Here is an 11,755-nt window from a genome sequence, read left to right as displayed (position 1 = left end):
ATTTAAAATAAATATAAAGACTATAAGATCAATTAAAAATTTTAAAAGTTAAATAAAAATATTTTCAAAAAGAAGTGTTATTAAAATTTTGATCTCTATTTCTAAAATATTCAATCATGAGTCCATTTTGTGGAAATATTAAAAAGGACTAAAATTTTATATGTTGGAACTGAAATTTTAATTCTATCACTAAACACAATACCCAACTCGAATCCTCCAGTCCCATTCATTTTCAGTCTCAAAATACAAATGCAATCTTTTTTTTTTTTTATCAGTTGAATTGAACATCTTCCAACTTTAAACATTATCTATACATCACACACTCATATACACTACATGGATTCATTTTTTTTTTCCTGTGAAATTTGAATTCGGATGTGGTTATTTGGAAGGCATATGATATGCCACTCAACCAAGCCTCCAAGCCTTACCGTCAGGAGTCCTTGTTTTTTTTTTTGGGGTTGAGAGTCCTTATTTGTTGTTTTCGGTGTTACAGAGTCCTTACAAATATGGGCCATAAGATTTTGGTTATAACGGGCCTCACTCCAAAAGAATTTCTTAGGCCGGATTGGGTCTAATGGCCTGAGAATTTTCACAGAGAAAAAGTTTGTGGAAGAAGAATATTCAATCAAGTTTGAAGTAACTTAAGTCCAAAAAAAGGTTTGAAGTAATTTGTAGGCCAAAATAAAAAATGTTTGAAGTAATTTGAAGGGAAAAAAATGGCATGATGACCGTGACCAAGAAAGCCTATGAATCCAAAAACATTTTGTTAATTCATCAAGCAAAAAAAGGAAGGGTATTATAGTAATATTTGATGAACGGAGAGCTTAGTCGGCTAGTCCCTCCCATGAAGGCTGAAGGCTGAAGCTGAATCAGTTATTTAATTTAGCAAAGTGGTGAATCGTAGGCCCTCCATTATTTAATTTAGAAAAACGTCAGGGTCCACCCCCATCCTTTGTTTGCTTTTGCTATCACTCACTAGTCACTCCACTTGTTGCTTCATTCTCACTTTTAATTAGAGTCAAACAGTTCCCATAAACTTAACAAACGAATAAGCTTTGCCGCTTTGCAAACACACACACGCACACACAGTTAGACAGGGTGTCATAATGATGATAGTTTTCGCTGCTTAAAGTGTCTATACAACAACAAAAGAATAATTAGAATAATAATACATAGGTGCTGTCTCTGTGGCTTTGTTTTTAATGTGGCTATAGTGGCTATAAACTTTGGACCAATAAAAAAGAGACATATGATAGGTTAACTTGCATGTAGAAAAGCTTTTGACTAAAGGGACGGTAAATGTAATAATTAAAATAGTAATTGTTTATGTGAGTATTTTATTTTTTGGGCATGCCATTAGCTGGGTGACCTGGCCCACACCAAGAGAAGAGAACCGAGTACAACCCGATTTGCTGAACCCACGCCATAGTTGTTGCATCGCCTGAAGAATTGTATCTATGATACAAATTAATCTGTTGGGCAAGACAAGCACAAAGAGATATTGATAAAATCAGGGGCTGAGTTTAATTGAGAGAGGGGTCATGACTTCCAAATTTTTTTATAAAAAATTAGTAATATTTTTTTAAAAAATAAAAAAATAATTTAATTGACTTAAATATTTTACTATGACGTAAAATATTCAGATTCAATTTTTATCTCTTGTTTTTATTAGTTACAACAATAATTTTTAGTTTTAAACATTTAAAATATGTTAGATTTGAACTGAACTGATTGAATTATTAAAGATTTTAAATTACTAAAGACACAAAGAATATCATTATAATTTATTTTATATTTTTTATTTGTAGAATTATTTATTTTTTATTTTATTAGTAATAAAATTAAAGAATAATTATATTTATAAATTTTATTTTAATATAAATATTATTATTAAATTTTTATGTTAAATTTTTGACCCCCAATATTTTGTTTCAAGCTCTCGCTGGCGGTGGTTTCACAGTATCCTCGGCTGGGCGTTAGCTTGAAGACAAGGAGATGGAGATTTGGTCGCAGGGTATAGCTCTTCAATTCTTAGAATTGGAGTGGGGTGGCAATGACTTTCGTTGGCAGGAGCAAAACCTCCCCCACCAGCAGTGGTGATTGGAGAACCTATAGCAGAACAGTCTCCTTCTTCAACTTCAACGGCGATTTGTGCAATGGAGCTCAGATGAGAGGAAAATGCTGCTAGGCGCCTCTCTTTGGTCCAAAGTTGCGCCGTTGAAACGTTGGCGGCATCGTTGCTACTACTTATTGGCGATGGCTCCACCGGTTGGAGATATCAATGTTGGGGAAAGAATCGGTTGTGGATGATTCATTTGTACATTACTAGTAGTATCATTCTTGTTTGTCGAGAAACCATAGTTCCCAGCCTTCCTTTGTCATCTTCGACGGGTTACGACAACACCATCTTTCCAATGGTACCTATACTATCAAATTACACTCACACTCCTCCTGTATTATTAATATCCATAAATAAACATACACTAAACAAAAAAAAACTTTTTTATTATGAAAAAGTATATGAAACTAATGGAATATTTGTACAATGTGTATAATAAAAGTTTAGCGATGTTCAATTCAGTATTAGAGATATAACCATTAGTGTTATCTTTTCTCATCAGTTGAAACTTTTGGAATGAGTAGTATCATGACATGGTATTAGAGCTCTAGATCCGAAAGGTCAAGTGTTAAATCTTTGGTGAACTCCAAAATTAGCTTAAACTTTTGGGATGAAATTTTTATTATCCTTAGTACCCAAATAGTTATTTTGAATAGTATTAGTAATGTTTATTTTTTAACTCATATAATCTATTATATACATTGTACAAATATTTTATTGGCTCCTTAATTGACTCTTTTATTATACTTTACATCGTTAAGACACTTTCTTCTCTTAAACGCAACACTAATTATTTCATACTACCATTCCACATGTCAACATTATATTGGATAGTCAAAGAATAGCATCAATATCTTGGCCACGAGAGACTTGGCCTAATACATATGCTTAGATATACAAATAATAAGAACCAAAATTACATGAGATGAAGAGAATCAAAGGGAAACAAGTTGGAGATGTTGATCAGGATTATGATCAGGTAAGGATTCCTTAATTGGGTGGCGTTTTCTACAGTGAGAGTAAAACGCCGTCATGATCGCATAACTCCAAATCACCACAAATGCGTACGAAACTATCACTATCGCTTTTTCCTTAATCCCCGTTTCACCCTCCGCCGCCACCGCGTCCACCTTCCACCGGATCAGCCCCGAAACCGCCACGAACATCCCCGACAGCAACCACGCGCACAGCCTCCTCCCCGCCATGATGCCGTGCCCAATCCGAATCGCGTCCCATCCAAATCTCTCCTCTGCCACGGACACCACCAGCCCCAGGCTCAGCACCGCCATCAGGTAAATCTGCAGGAACGAGGCCATGGCCGGCACGATGAACGATAGGGCAGGGGAGGGGGCGACGAGGGCGGCGAGAAAGTGAGGGAAGGGGGAGAAGAGGAAGAGGAGGGCGTAGACGACGATGGAGGTGAGGAGGGGCCGGTGGAAGGAGTGGAAGGAGGCGATGGCGGCAGAGCGGAGGGTGGGGGAGGGGAGGAGGGAGGAGTGGACGGCGAAGAGGGAGGCGAAGAGGGAGAGGAGGTAGGAGGGGAAGGAGAAGAGGAGCTTGAGGCGGAGGAGAGAGAGAGCGTTTTGGCGGGACTCCTCGAAGACGTGGCGTGCCTCTAAGCGGGTGTGCACGTGGCGCCCCAGTGACTCCAGGCGGTGGATGTGGGCGGCGAGGTCGTGTGTTGTCCTTGCTTCGTACAGCGTCAGTGCCGACAGAGGGACGCTGGTCGCTGCCATTATGGTTGCGAACACCACTTTGTTGCACCCTATTGTCTTTATTGATTCCCACACCATCTTCAATGGACACAACACCCACTCCGCTCTCATGCCTCTCACTCACTTAGATCGCCTCAGATTAGATTCGTTTCCTTTTCTCTCTTTTTCCTTTTTGCTTTCTACTATTTTAATGCGCCATAGATGGGATTTGGAGCTGCGTTTTTCGAAATTTATTTATTCGTTGAGAAGTCTAGGTGCCAAAGACTGACATGTTTTCTTAACTCGCTTCTTTTTACCACCGAATGTTTCTTGGTAGGTAAATGAGTAACCCGTTCAAGTTCTTTTCGGGACTTTGGTGAATATGGCGAGCAAGGAATAACGACATCTTTAATCTCCATGAAATTTGGCCTTCGAAAAAAGTCATTTGTCTGGCATTAACTTCAGAAAAGGAGCTTAGAAATATTTTTGAATTACAACGTATGTCCCTTCCCTCTACTCTAAATGGTTTTTGGAATCCCCCATCCATTGGTACTTTTAAGATTAATTGTGATGCTAGTTATTTTGGTTCGGGTGATAGTGTTGGTTTTGCTTGTGTTATTAGAGATTGTAATGGGAGCTGGCAAAGGGGGTGTTTGGGAATGATTGAGAGTAATAGTATTCTTCAAGGAGAATTGTTTGCTATTTGGAGAGGATATCTCTTAGCTTGGGATGTGGGTCAACGAGATGTTATTTGTGAGACGGATTGTGTGGAAGCATTTAATCTTGTTACTCAAGATGGTTTTGGGTTTATTGATCCATTGGTGCTCAAAATAAGAGATATCATGCATTGGAATTGGCGTGTTGACTTTCGTTTGATTATGAGAGATGCAAACACGGTGACATATACTATGGCAAAGATGGCGATGAAGTTATAACTTTCGCATGTGGAGCTTCTTTCACCTTGGAAGGAGTTTAAGAGTAGTCTTAAACGGGACTGTCTCTCTATTTAAGCAATTCCTTGTTTTGTTTCTTTTGTTTTTCTTTGTTTAATTTATTTCAGTCACAAAAAAATGAGTAAATGACACTTCTCTGGATGCTAGTCAACCATAAGTCGCGAATTGTCACCAGATGCAAGTTTAGATAATGACTTGTAGTCATACATCACCCAAATAAAAATAACGACAATCAAGTACAACCTTTATATTTATGAGCGAAGATAACTTACAATAAGGAATGCGGCGACTTTAATTTAATGACGTATTACGTATAATAATAACAATAATAAGATCCAACGACGTCAAATACCTTTGATGAAATCATATGCAATAGATAGGAAGGTGCTACTCATCCCGTGTAGAGATGAATGCCCAAATACACTAATACACAAGGAATCCGAGGGCCAAAAAGTAAATTAGCAGCTGTACAATTTAAAGGGGATAATAAAGATATCCGTTACATGCCCCTGTGGAGTCAAGCACATCCATAAATCAGGAATATTCTGTGGGATTTTTTCGAGGGTACATCTTCACTGTTAACAACTTGGCTGTTAAGACTCGGTAGATCCATCTTAATTTAATCCCATGTTTACAAAGCTGCCAAATCAGAGACGACACTCTTACTTGAAGTAGCACCCTGCACCCTATTTGCCCCGTATTAATCATTAATTAATTAATATTAGTTAGTATTTTCGAGAGAAATATATTATAAATTCATGAAATTTAACTTCCTAACACTAATCAAAATATAAACAATTGAAGAGTTTCAGTTAAACATATAACCGATGCTCAATGTAGTATCGTGTTCCTCCTTCAATAAAATAACTGAAACATTTCAATTATGACATATAAATACTCAGTTTTCTGCCGCAAAATATTTACAAATACAAATGAAACTTCCCAGAATCCTTAATTGCTGCAGTGTAAATTGGCCATCTATGTTCGACCAAACAGATCTAAATCAATCAAGAGAAAAATGAATTCACATATTCTTTATTTGGAAATATTTAGACTGATCCGTTACTGCCTTAAAAGATAATGATGCAGGAAGACACTCGCGAACCACCTTTTCATGCCAATTAATTACTCGATATGCACCTGCCACCTTCAATTCCGCCAGAGGAGTAATACAAGGCCCATACTCGATATCGTTGCATGATCCTCGGTTGTGTTTTCCCTATGATGATAAGATTTGCCATTGTTGCCATAATCATGAACCCATCACATGCCTCATCCACTCCCCCAAAAAAAATAAAATAAAATCTAACCAACGGAGTTTCATTAGGTGATTCCATTCCGACTTGTGACTTTTAGTGGCCAAATGATAGAAACCTCTCATCAACAAAACTCAAGTGGGCATCCATCAATACCCGTCCATGACTCATACAATCAAGTATCAAATTAGTAGCAGATAAGAAGCAACAGAGCGGTTAATGCGCATAACACCAGGCAAAACTTTATAGACATTGTGCAGCAGTGAGTATGGAGAACAAGAACCATTGGGCTGTGTTTGTTTGTTGAGATATGGACACTAATTGTTAGATACGGTGGTGCACGTCTACCGTTTGTTTGTTGAGACAGAGATTTGGATGGACACAGTGGCACACAGATACACACAAAATACATGTATTTAGTGTTCCTCTTTAAAGCTGAGACACGGAGATACAATGCATAGGACACAAAATTTGACCTTTTTATCCCTAATTATTTTTGAAATTACCAATGCATAAGTCACAGATGGTAAAATTGACATCTGGTTTATACATGTGTCTTGTACATTATTACCAAGCACATTATGAAAATTGTGTATCTTTATGTCATATCTTTGTGTATTTATGTATGTGTCTGTGTCTCAAAGACACTAACCAAATGCAGCCTAGGAGAATGCAAACATTAAGGTTACAACATTCTTGATTGGATTGACAAACTCTACGAAAGGAAAACAGGATACTCGACTTGACTCGGTTGAATTTCAGCGGGAAGACAGATTTTCAATGAATTAATTCATTGCATCTTATTTCTATTGCTCTAGTTATGTCTTATGCTAACAAGGGAGAAAGAACACAACAAATTAATCACTTGAGGAAGCTAAGAATATACCACCAAAAACCCCGGTATACTACAACTATCAATTCTTCCAAGATTTGACAACTGAATTCAGTATAACCAACTCCTGAAATATCACAGTTCAAATATAATTCCCTTGCAAGTTAGAATCTCCGTCTTTGCAGGTTTAAAGCAAGAATGATCAAGCAATTAGAGTAAGGGCAACAGCAAATGTAGTAGCTATCTCTACATAAAGTTTATTTGCAAGTTTGGTATTCCTCGTATATTGGTTTTGGTGTCAACCCTCTTAACAACCACTCCCAACAGATCATATGGAAAAATACGGAGAATAGTCCAAGTATTGAACGAGAAAACACGAGACTTGCACAACACATGCTGCAAAATCACAGGTTCGGGGTTGTTTTTATCATATTAAGAAGAAAATCAATTTGCCAATTTCACAAGACGCGTAAAAGATAACACCGCCGGAATTCATATACGAATACTGTACAATATACATGAGGGAAAAAGAAAAATATATATTAAAAAAAAAAGGCTAAGTTAACCTTACATAGTTCCCAAAAGGAGGGAGGAGAAAAATAAAAAGAAAAGGAAAACTTACAAAACTATGAAGTGGGAAGCGCGTTGGAGTCAGCTGTAGCACAGGTCCCTAATTGGCGACCGTGATCGTCTCTTTTTACCGCGGCATTTAATCGAACAGGTGTCCGGCATGTGGGGCAAGCGGCAACCTTGACGAGCCACGTGTCGACGCACCTCCGATGAAAGACGTGGCCGCAACCGGCGAGGTTCCTGCACCACTGGCCGTTGCGGAAGCCGTCGAGGCAGACGACGCAGCGGGAATCGGGAGCGGGGTATGGGGATCCTCTAGAGACGCGGAAGTGGGGGAGCTTGCTGAGGTGGTGCGGGGAGAGGGTGTCGGAAGGGGAGGGGTGGAGGGAGGAGGAGGAGGAGTAGGGGCGGGAGCGGAGGCGGTGGAGGGCGCCGCCGATGAGGAAGAGGTGAAGGAGGATGAAAGCGGCGAAGCCAAGGAAGAGGAAGAATAGGGTGGTAAGGAGGAGCATGATGATTGGCTTGAGGAAGAAGGATAAGATATTAGGGTTGGGTTTGGGTAGGGAATCACGCTGAGGAGGCATGGTTGATGTTTCAATGGGGGAAGAGAAGCGAAAGAGAAGATGAATGAATGAATGTAGAGAGAAAACAGAGTCAGAGATAAGGGAGAAAACAAAGGAGACGAGAAACTGTATTCTATTCTAAAATTCTAAATCAAGCTGCGGTAGCACATTGGTTACGCTTCTTCCTGCTCTCCCTCCTGTTTCTCTTATTCTTCCTGTTAATACGTCGGTCAAACTTTTTTTTGAATTTTTTTTCTTATAACGGAAATGGGCTTCGGCCCACATAACCAAAAAAATAATGCTTTTAGAATGTTTGTGTATTTTATTATTCAGTCCAATAGGTTTTTAATCTCTTAGTTTTTATTTAATAATTATTGAAGCTCCATATAATTATATAACATTTTTATACTAATTTATATTTATAATATAACAATAGAGATTGCATTGGTCAATTCTTACATTATATTTTGTCTCTTCTCACATTATTTTTAAGGAAAAGTATAGGGTACCAACATTCTATCTGCCAACTTCTGCCAACTCTTATTTATAATTGTTTCATGGAAGTGTGTTCGTGGATGTGTCTAATAATTAATATATTTTAAATACATATATAAAGAGACACATCCAGAAAATATATCTATAAAGACATTTTTATTAAACACAGCTATAAAAAAGACATTTTATTAGACACATCCGCGAACACATTTTCATGAAACACAATTATAAATAAGAGTTAGCAGAAGTTGACAGATATTGTGTTGGTAACATAGCGGAACCGTATTTTTAATCTCTCAACCATCCAAAAATAAATCCGATGCCTGTTAGTGGCACTAATATTACCCATGAAAATAATCGAGTAAGTACAATGTTATTTATTATATGTCCAACAGAAGCATTTGATGTGACTTGTGAGACATGGGAATGGCTGGTCCAACTCAATTTTAATGGCGCCATCCCCCCTTCTTACTGCAAATAACGCTGCCGCACATGAATAGTACGATCAACATAAATACCCCTTTGTATAATAAGACCAAGGTTGATCAATCACATGCACCAATAGAAGCGAATTAGTTTAGATTATGATAATAGATGGAAATTTGGGAGCAAAAAAAATTATGGTGTCCATACGTGTCAATAGTATTAAAGAGAGAGGTAGATGAGTTAGGTGCATAAAATTAGAGAAGAGATAGCGGCATCCAACCGTTCCCGTGAAGTTATTAAACAGTGAACCCTTTGAGTAATGACTATGCCTTCCTCTCTTAAATGCATGCATCCACCACTCCCCTCTAGCTTTCAATTTGAATTTGAATTCACATTTACAACCATTTACCACTATTATTATCATCATAACTCATATTGCATTCATTACAGATAAAAAGGGATACATTCATTTATCGCTTTCTTCAACTTCACATTTTCTCATCTCCCAACTTGCATATACATCAACACACTCTTTTTACTTTTACCGCTACTACTCATACTTATTAGTACTTATTACTACTAAGACTAAATTCAATAACAGTTGGCACCATGCACAAAATTCATGTTAAGTGGCACTTCAATGTTTGACTTTTCATTGAAAATGGTTCTCTGTCCTAACACCACAATTCGTCCAAAAAGGCATGTTTCTAAGTTTGAGTTTATTTCTTAAATTACAAAGACAACAACCAAAGGAAATCTACAAATGTTTGAAGAATTATGTGACCCTTCAACAATGAAATTAATCTATGTAAAGAATGGGACTTAAAATTGTTTTCCTCCCCCCCTTCACCACCTTATGTTGTTTGTTCAATGGTACAGCAAGAAACTTTATGCAGAAATACTATATTCAGATCTAACAACTCATTACACTTTTTCTTGGTTTGTTTCTTTTCTTTTCTTTTTTTAACCTTCAATTTCTCTTGCATCCTTCCACCACCAATGTTCTACTTTAACAAAATCTAGATTCCACAATTGTAAAATTGTTCCCCTCCCCCACTCCCCCAAGAAAAAAAAGATTAAAATCAAATACAAAAAACTAGATGCTGGAATCAGAAGAAGAGTGAACAACCTTGTTCTGTCTTCCAGTGAGCCAAAGCAAAGTCCTTCTAGCAAATGAAGGAGCTCTAGCTTGAGAATCAATACTATTGCAGCTTTGGCTTTCTTCATCAAACCCATATTCACTTCCTCCATTCTCCCATTTAGCAATATCCATCTCTGAAATAGTACTACTTGTATCAAATTTCACATTCTTATTAGCCTTCATCTCTTCTGAAGAACCAACAGCGTTCTTCTGTGGCGTAGGAAACCGGAATGAAACAGCTCTTCTGGACGAATCTCCAGCTGCATTTTGCTTCTCCTCCTTCTTCCCTCTCAGCCAAATCTTTGATATAGAGAAGCTCTCTATTCTGCTCCTTCCAATTGCAGCCCCATTACAATTAGTGTTACTACTTTCAGCACCACCAAAATCCTCAATTTTAGAGGCATCAAAGCATGCAAATCTGAAATCCCTTCTGGACTCAGAGTCATATTCTGACATTGCTGGCCTGTGCCCTGGTGTCAAAGGCAAAGAACTCTTCTTTTTACTATTTGACTGTTTCTTCTTCATTGGGGTTCTTATTGGTACCTGTAGTGAAGAACTCTCATCCATAACATAAGCAAATGACCCCATTGAGAAGCACCTCCTTCCATCCACATTGTTGTTGCTGCTACTGCTTCCTTCTCCACCACCACCATCAACATTCCTAAACTTGCCCAGCTTCACAGTCACCACTTTCTCCACACCATTTGCATCAATATTAAGAACTTTGTTGCTGTCACCCGAAGAAGTCAACTCACCTGATTTGTTTTGAAAATCAATCCTTGTTGATGATCCAAATTCACAGGAATTCGATGTTATGACAGAGCTTGTTCTTGCAACAGCTGCAGCAGCAGTACTATCTCTTTCGGGAGCAATAATCTCCCTAGAACTCTCACTCCCGGATTCGAGGACAAGAACAATGGGGGAACACGTGTTGCTGGTGTTGTTAGCAGAGAAATCAGGGAGCAAGCTAGCTCTACAGAGAGGACAAGTAGAATGAGACAAAAGCCATGTGTCAATGCACTCCATGTGAAAAGCATGGCTACATTTGGGCAACAATCTAAGCTTGTCTTCTGGTTCAAACTCACACAAACAAACGGCACAATCAAAAGGGTTCTTCAAGCCTATGATGGCTTTGTAGTGGAACACAGGGAGCGTGTCTATGAAGGACTGATCAACACCAGCATCATGGAGATGGAAGAGTTGCTGCAATTGGCCTTGAAGCGCAGTGCCATTGTCAAAATCATCAGGGTCTCTACTCTGAGGCCTCCATAGGAACCTAATAAGTAGGTGAAGCAAACCAGAAACGAAGAAAACAATGGCCAGGATGATGATGATGAGGAGTATGCTTGGACTAACCTTCAAGGCCTTATCGTTGAAGCTGAAACTGTCAGATCGAATAACAGAGGGAGTTGGAAGGGAACGTGGTGGTGGTGGTGGTGGTGGGTTTGGGTGAGGAAGAAAAAAAGATGGTTCTTGTGATGGAGACACAAAGCTGTCTCCTTTAGCCATGTTTGTTTTTTGGGTCAGAGAGAAATCACCAAAGCTTGAAACTTTTTTCCAAGTGGAAGCAGTATCATATCAGATAGCGGTGGAAGAGAAAGTGAAGAACCTCATGTGGTGTTTTATTTTGGTTCCAAAAAGTGGCATAAGGAGCAAGGCACCATATAAGGTTATAGAACTGGCTTTTCTTGTTGATGCTGATG

At 38.5% G+C, this 11,755-nt stretch overlaps 3 protein-coding genes across 4 annotated transcripts; all 3 read right to left on the bottom strand.

Annotated features, from left to right (window-relative positions):
• Window positions 2,863-4,344, bottom strand: LOC107620409. Its single transcript, XM_016322576.2, has one exon. It carries the CDS (start codon window positions 3,946-3,948, stop codon window positions 3,058-3,060), a length of 891 nt encoding a protein of 296 aa, XP_016178062.1. The 5' UTR covers window positions 3,949-4,344; the 3' UTR covers window positions 2,863-3,057.
• On the bottom strand, window positions 5,099-8,219 carry LOC107641791 (RING-H2 finger protein ATL56). 2 transcript variants are annotated; one of them, XM_016345248.2, is made up of 2 exons: window positions 7,480-8,219; window positions 5,099-5,455 (listed from the first exon to the last, which is right to left on the bottom strand). In XM_016345248.2, exon 1 carries the CDS (start codon window positions 8,009-8,011, stop codon window positions 7,484-7,486), a length of 528 nt encoding a protein of 175 aa, XP_016200734.1. In that variant the 5' UTR covers window positions 8,012-8,219; the 3' UTR covers window positions 5,099-5,455; window positions 7,480-7,483. The 2 variants fall into 2 exon arrangements, with proteins under 2 accessions (XP_016200734.1, XP_016200741.1); XM_016345255.2 differs by having other exon boundaries at window positions 5,099-5,448.
• LOC107641778 (RING-H2 finger protein ATL13) lies at window positions 9,332-11,731 on the bottom strand. Its single transcript, XM_016345240.2, has 2 exons — window positions 9,993-11,731; window positions 9,332-9,950 (listed from the first exon to the last, which is right to left on the bottom strand). Exon 1 carries the CDS (start codon window positions 11,559-11,561, stop codon window positions 10,008-10,010), a length of 1,554 nt encoding a protein of 517 aa, XP_016200726.1. The 5' UTR covers window positions 11,562-11,731; the 3' UTR covers window positions 9,332-9,950; window positions 9,993-10,007.

The sequence above is a fragment of the Arachis ipaensis genome, chromosome B01, assembly GCF_000816755.2.
Source record: "Arachis ipaensis cultivar K30076 chromosome B01, Araip1.1, whole genome shotgun sequence".
NCBI lineage: Eukaryota > Viridiplantae > Streptophyta > Magnoliopsida > Fabales > Fabaceae > Arachis > Arachis ipaensis.
This window is presented reverse-complemented; position numbering and strand designations above follow the sequence as displayed.

Coding starts and splice junctions, on each gene's coding strand:
- LOC107620409 (XM_016322576.2), bottom strand. CDS start 3,948: ATGAGAGCGGAGTGGGTGTTGTGTCCATTGAAGATGGTGTGGGAATCA.
- LOC107641778 (XM_016345240.2), bottom strand. CDS start 11,561: ATGGCTAAAGGAGACAGCTTTGTGTCTCCATCACAAGAACCATCTTTT.
- LOC107641791 (XM_016345248.2), bottom strand. CDS start 8,011: ATGCCTCCTCAGCGTGATTCCCTACCCAAACCCAACCCTAATATCTTA.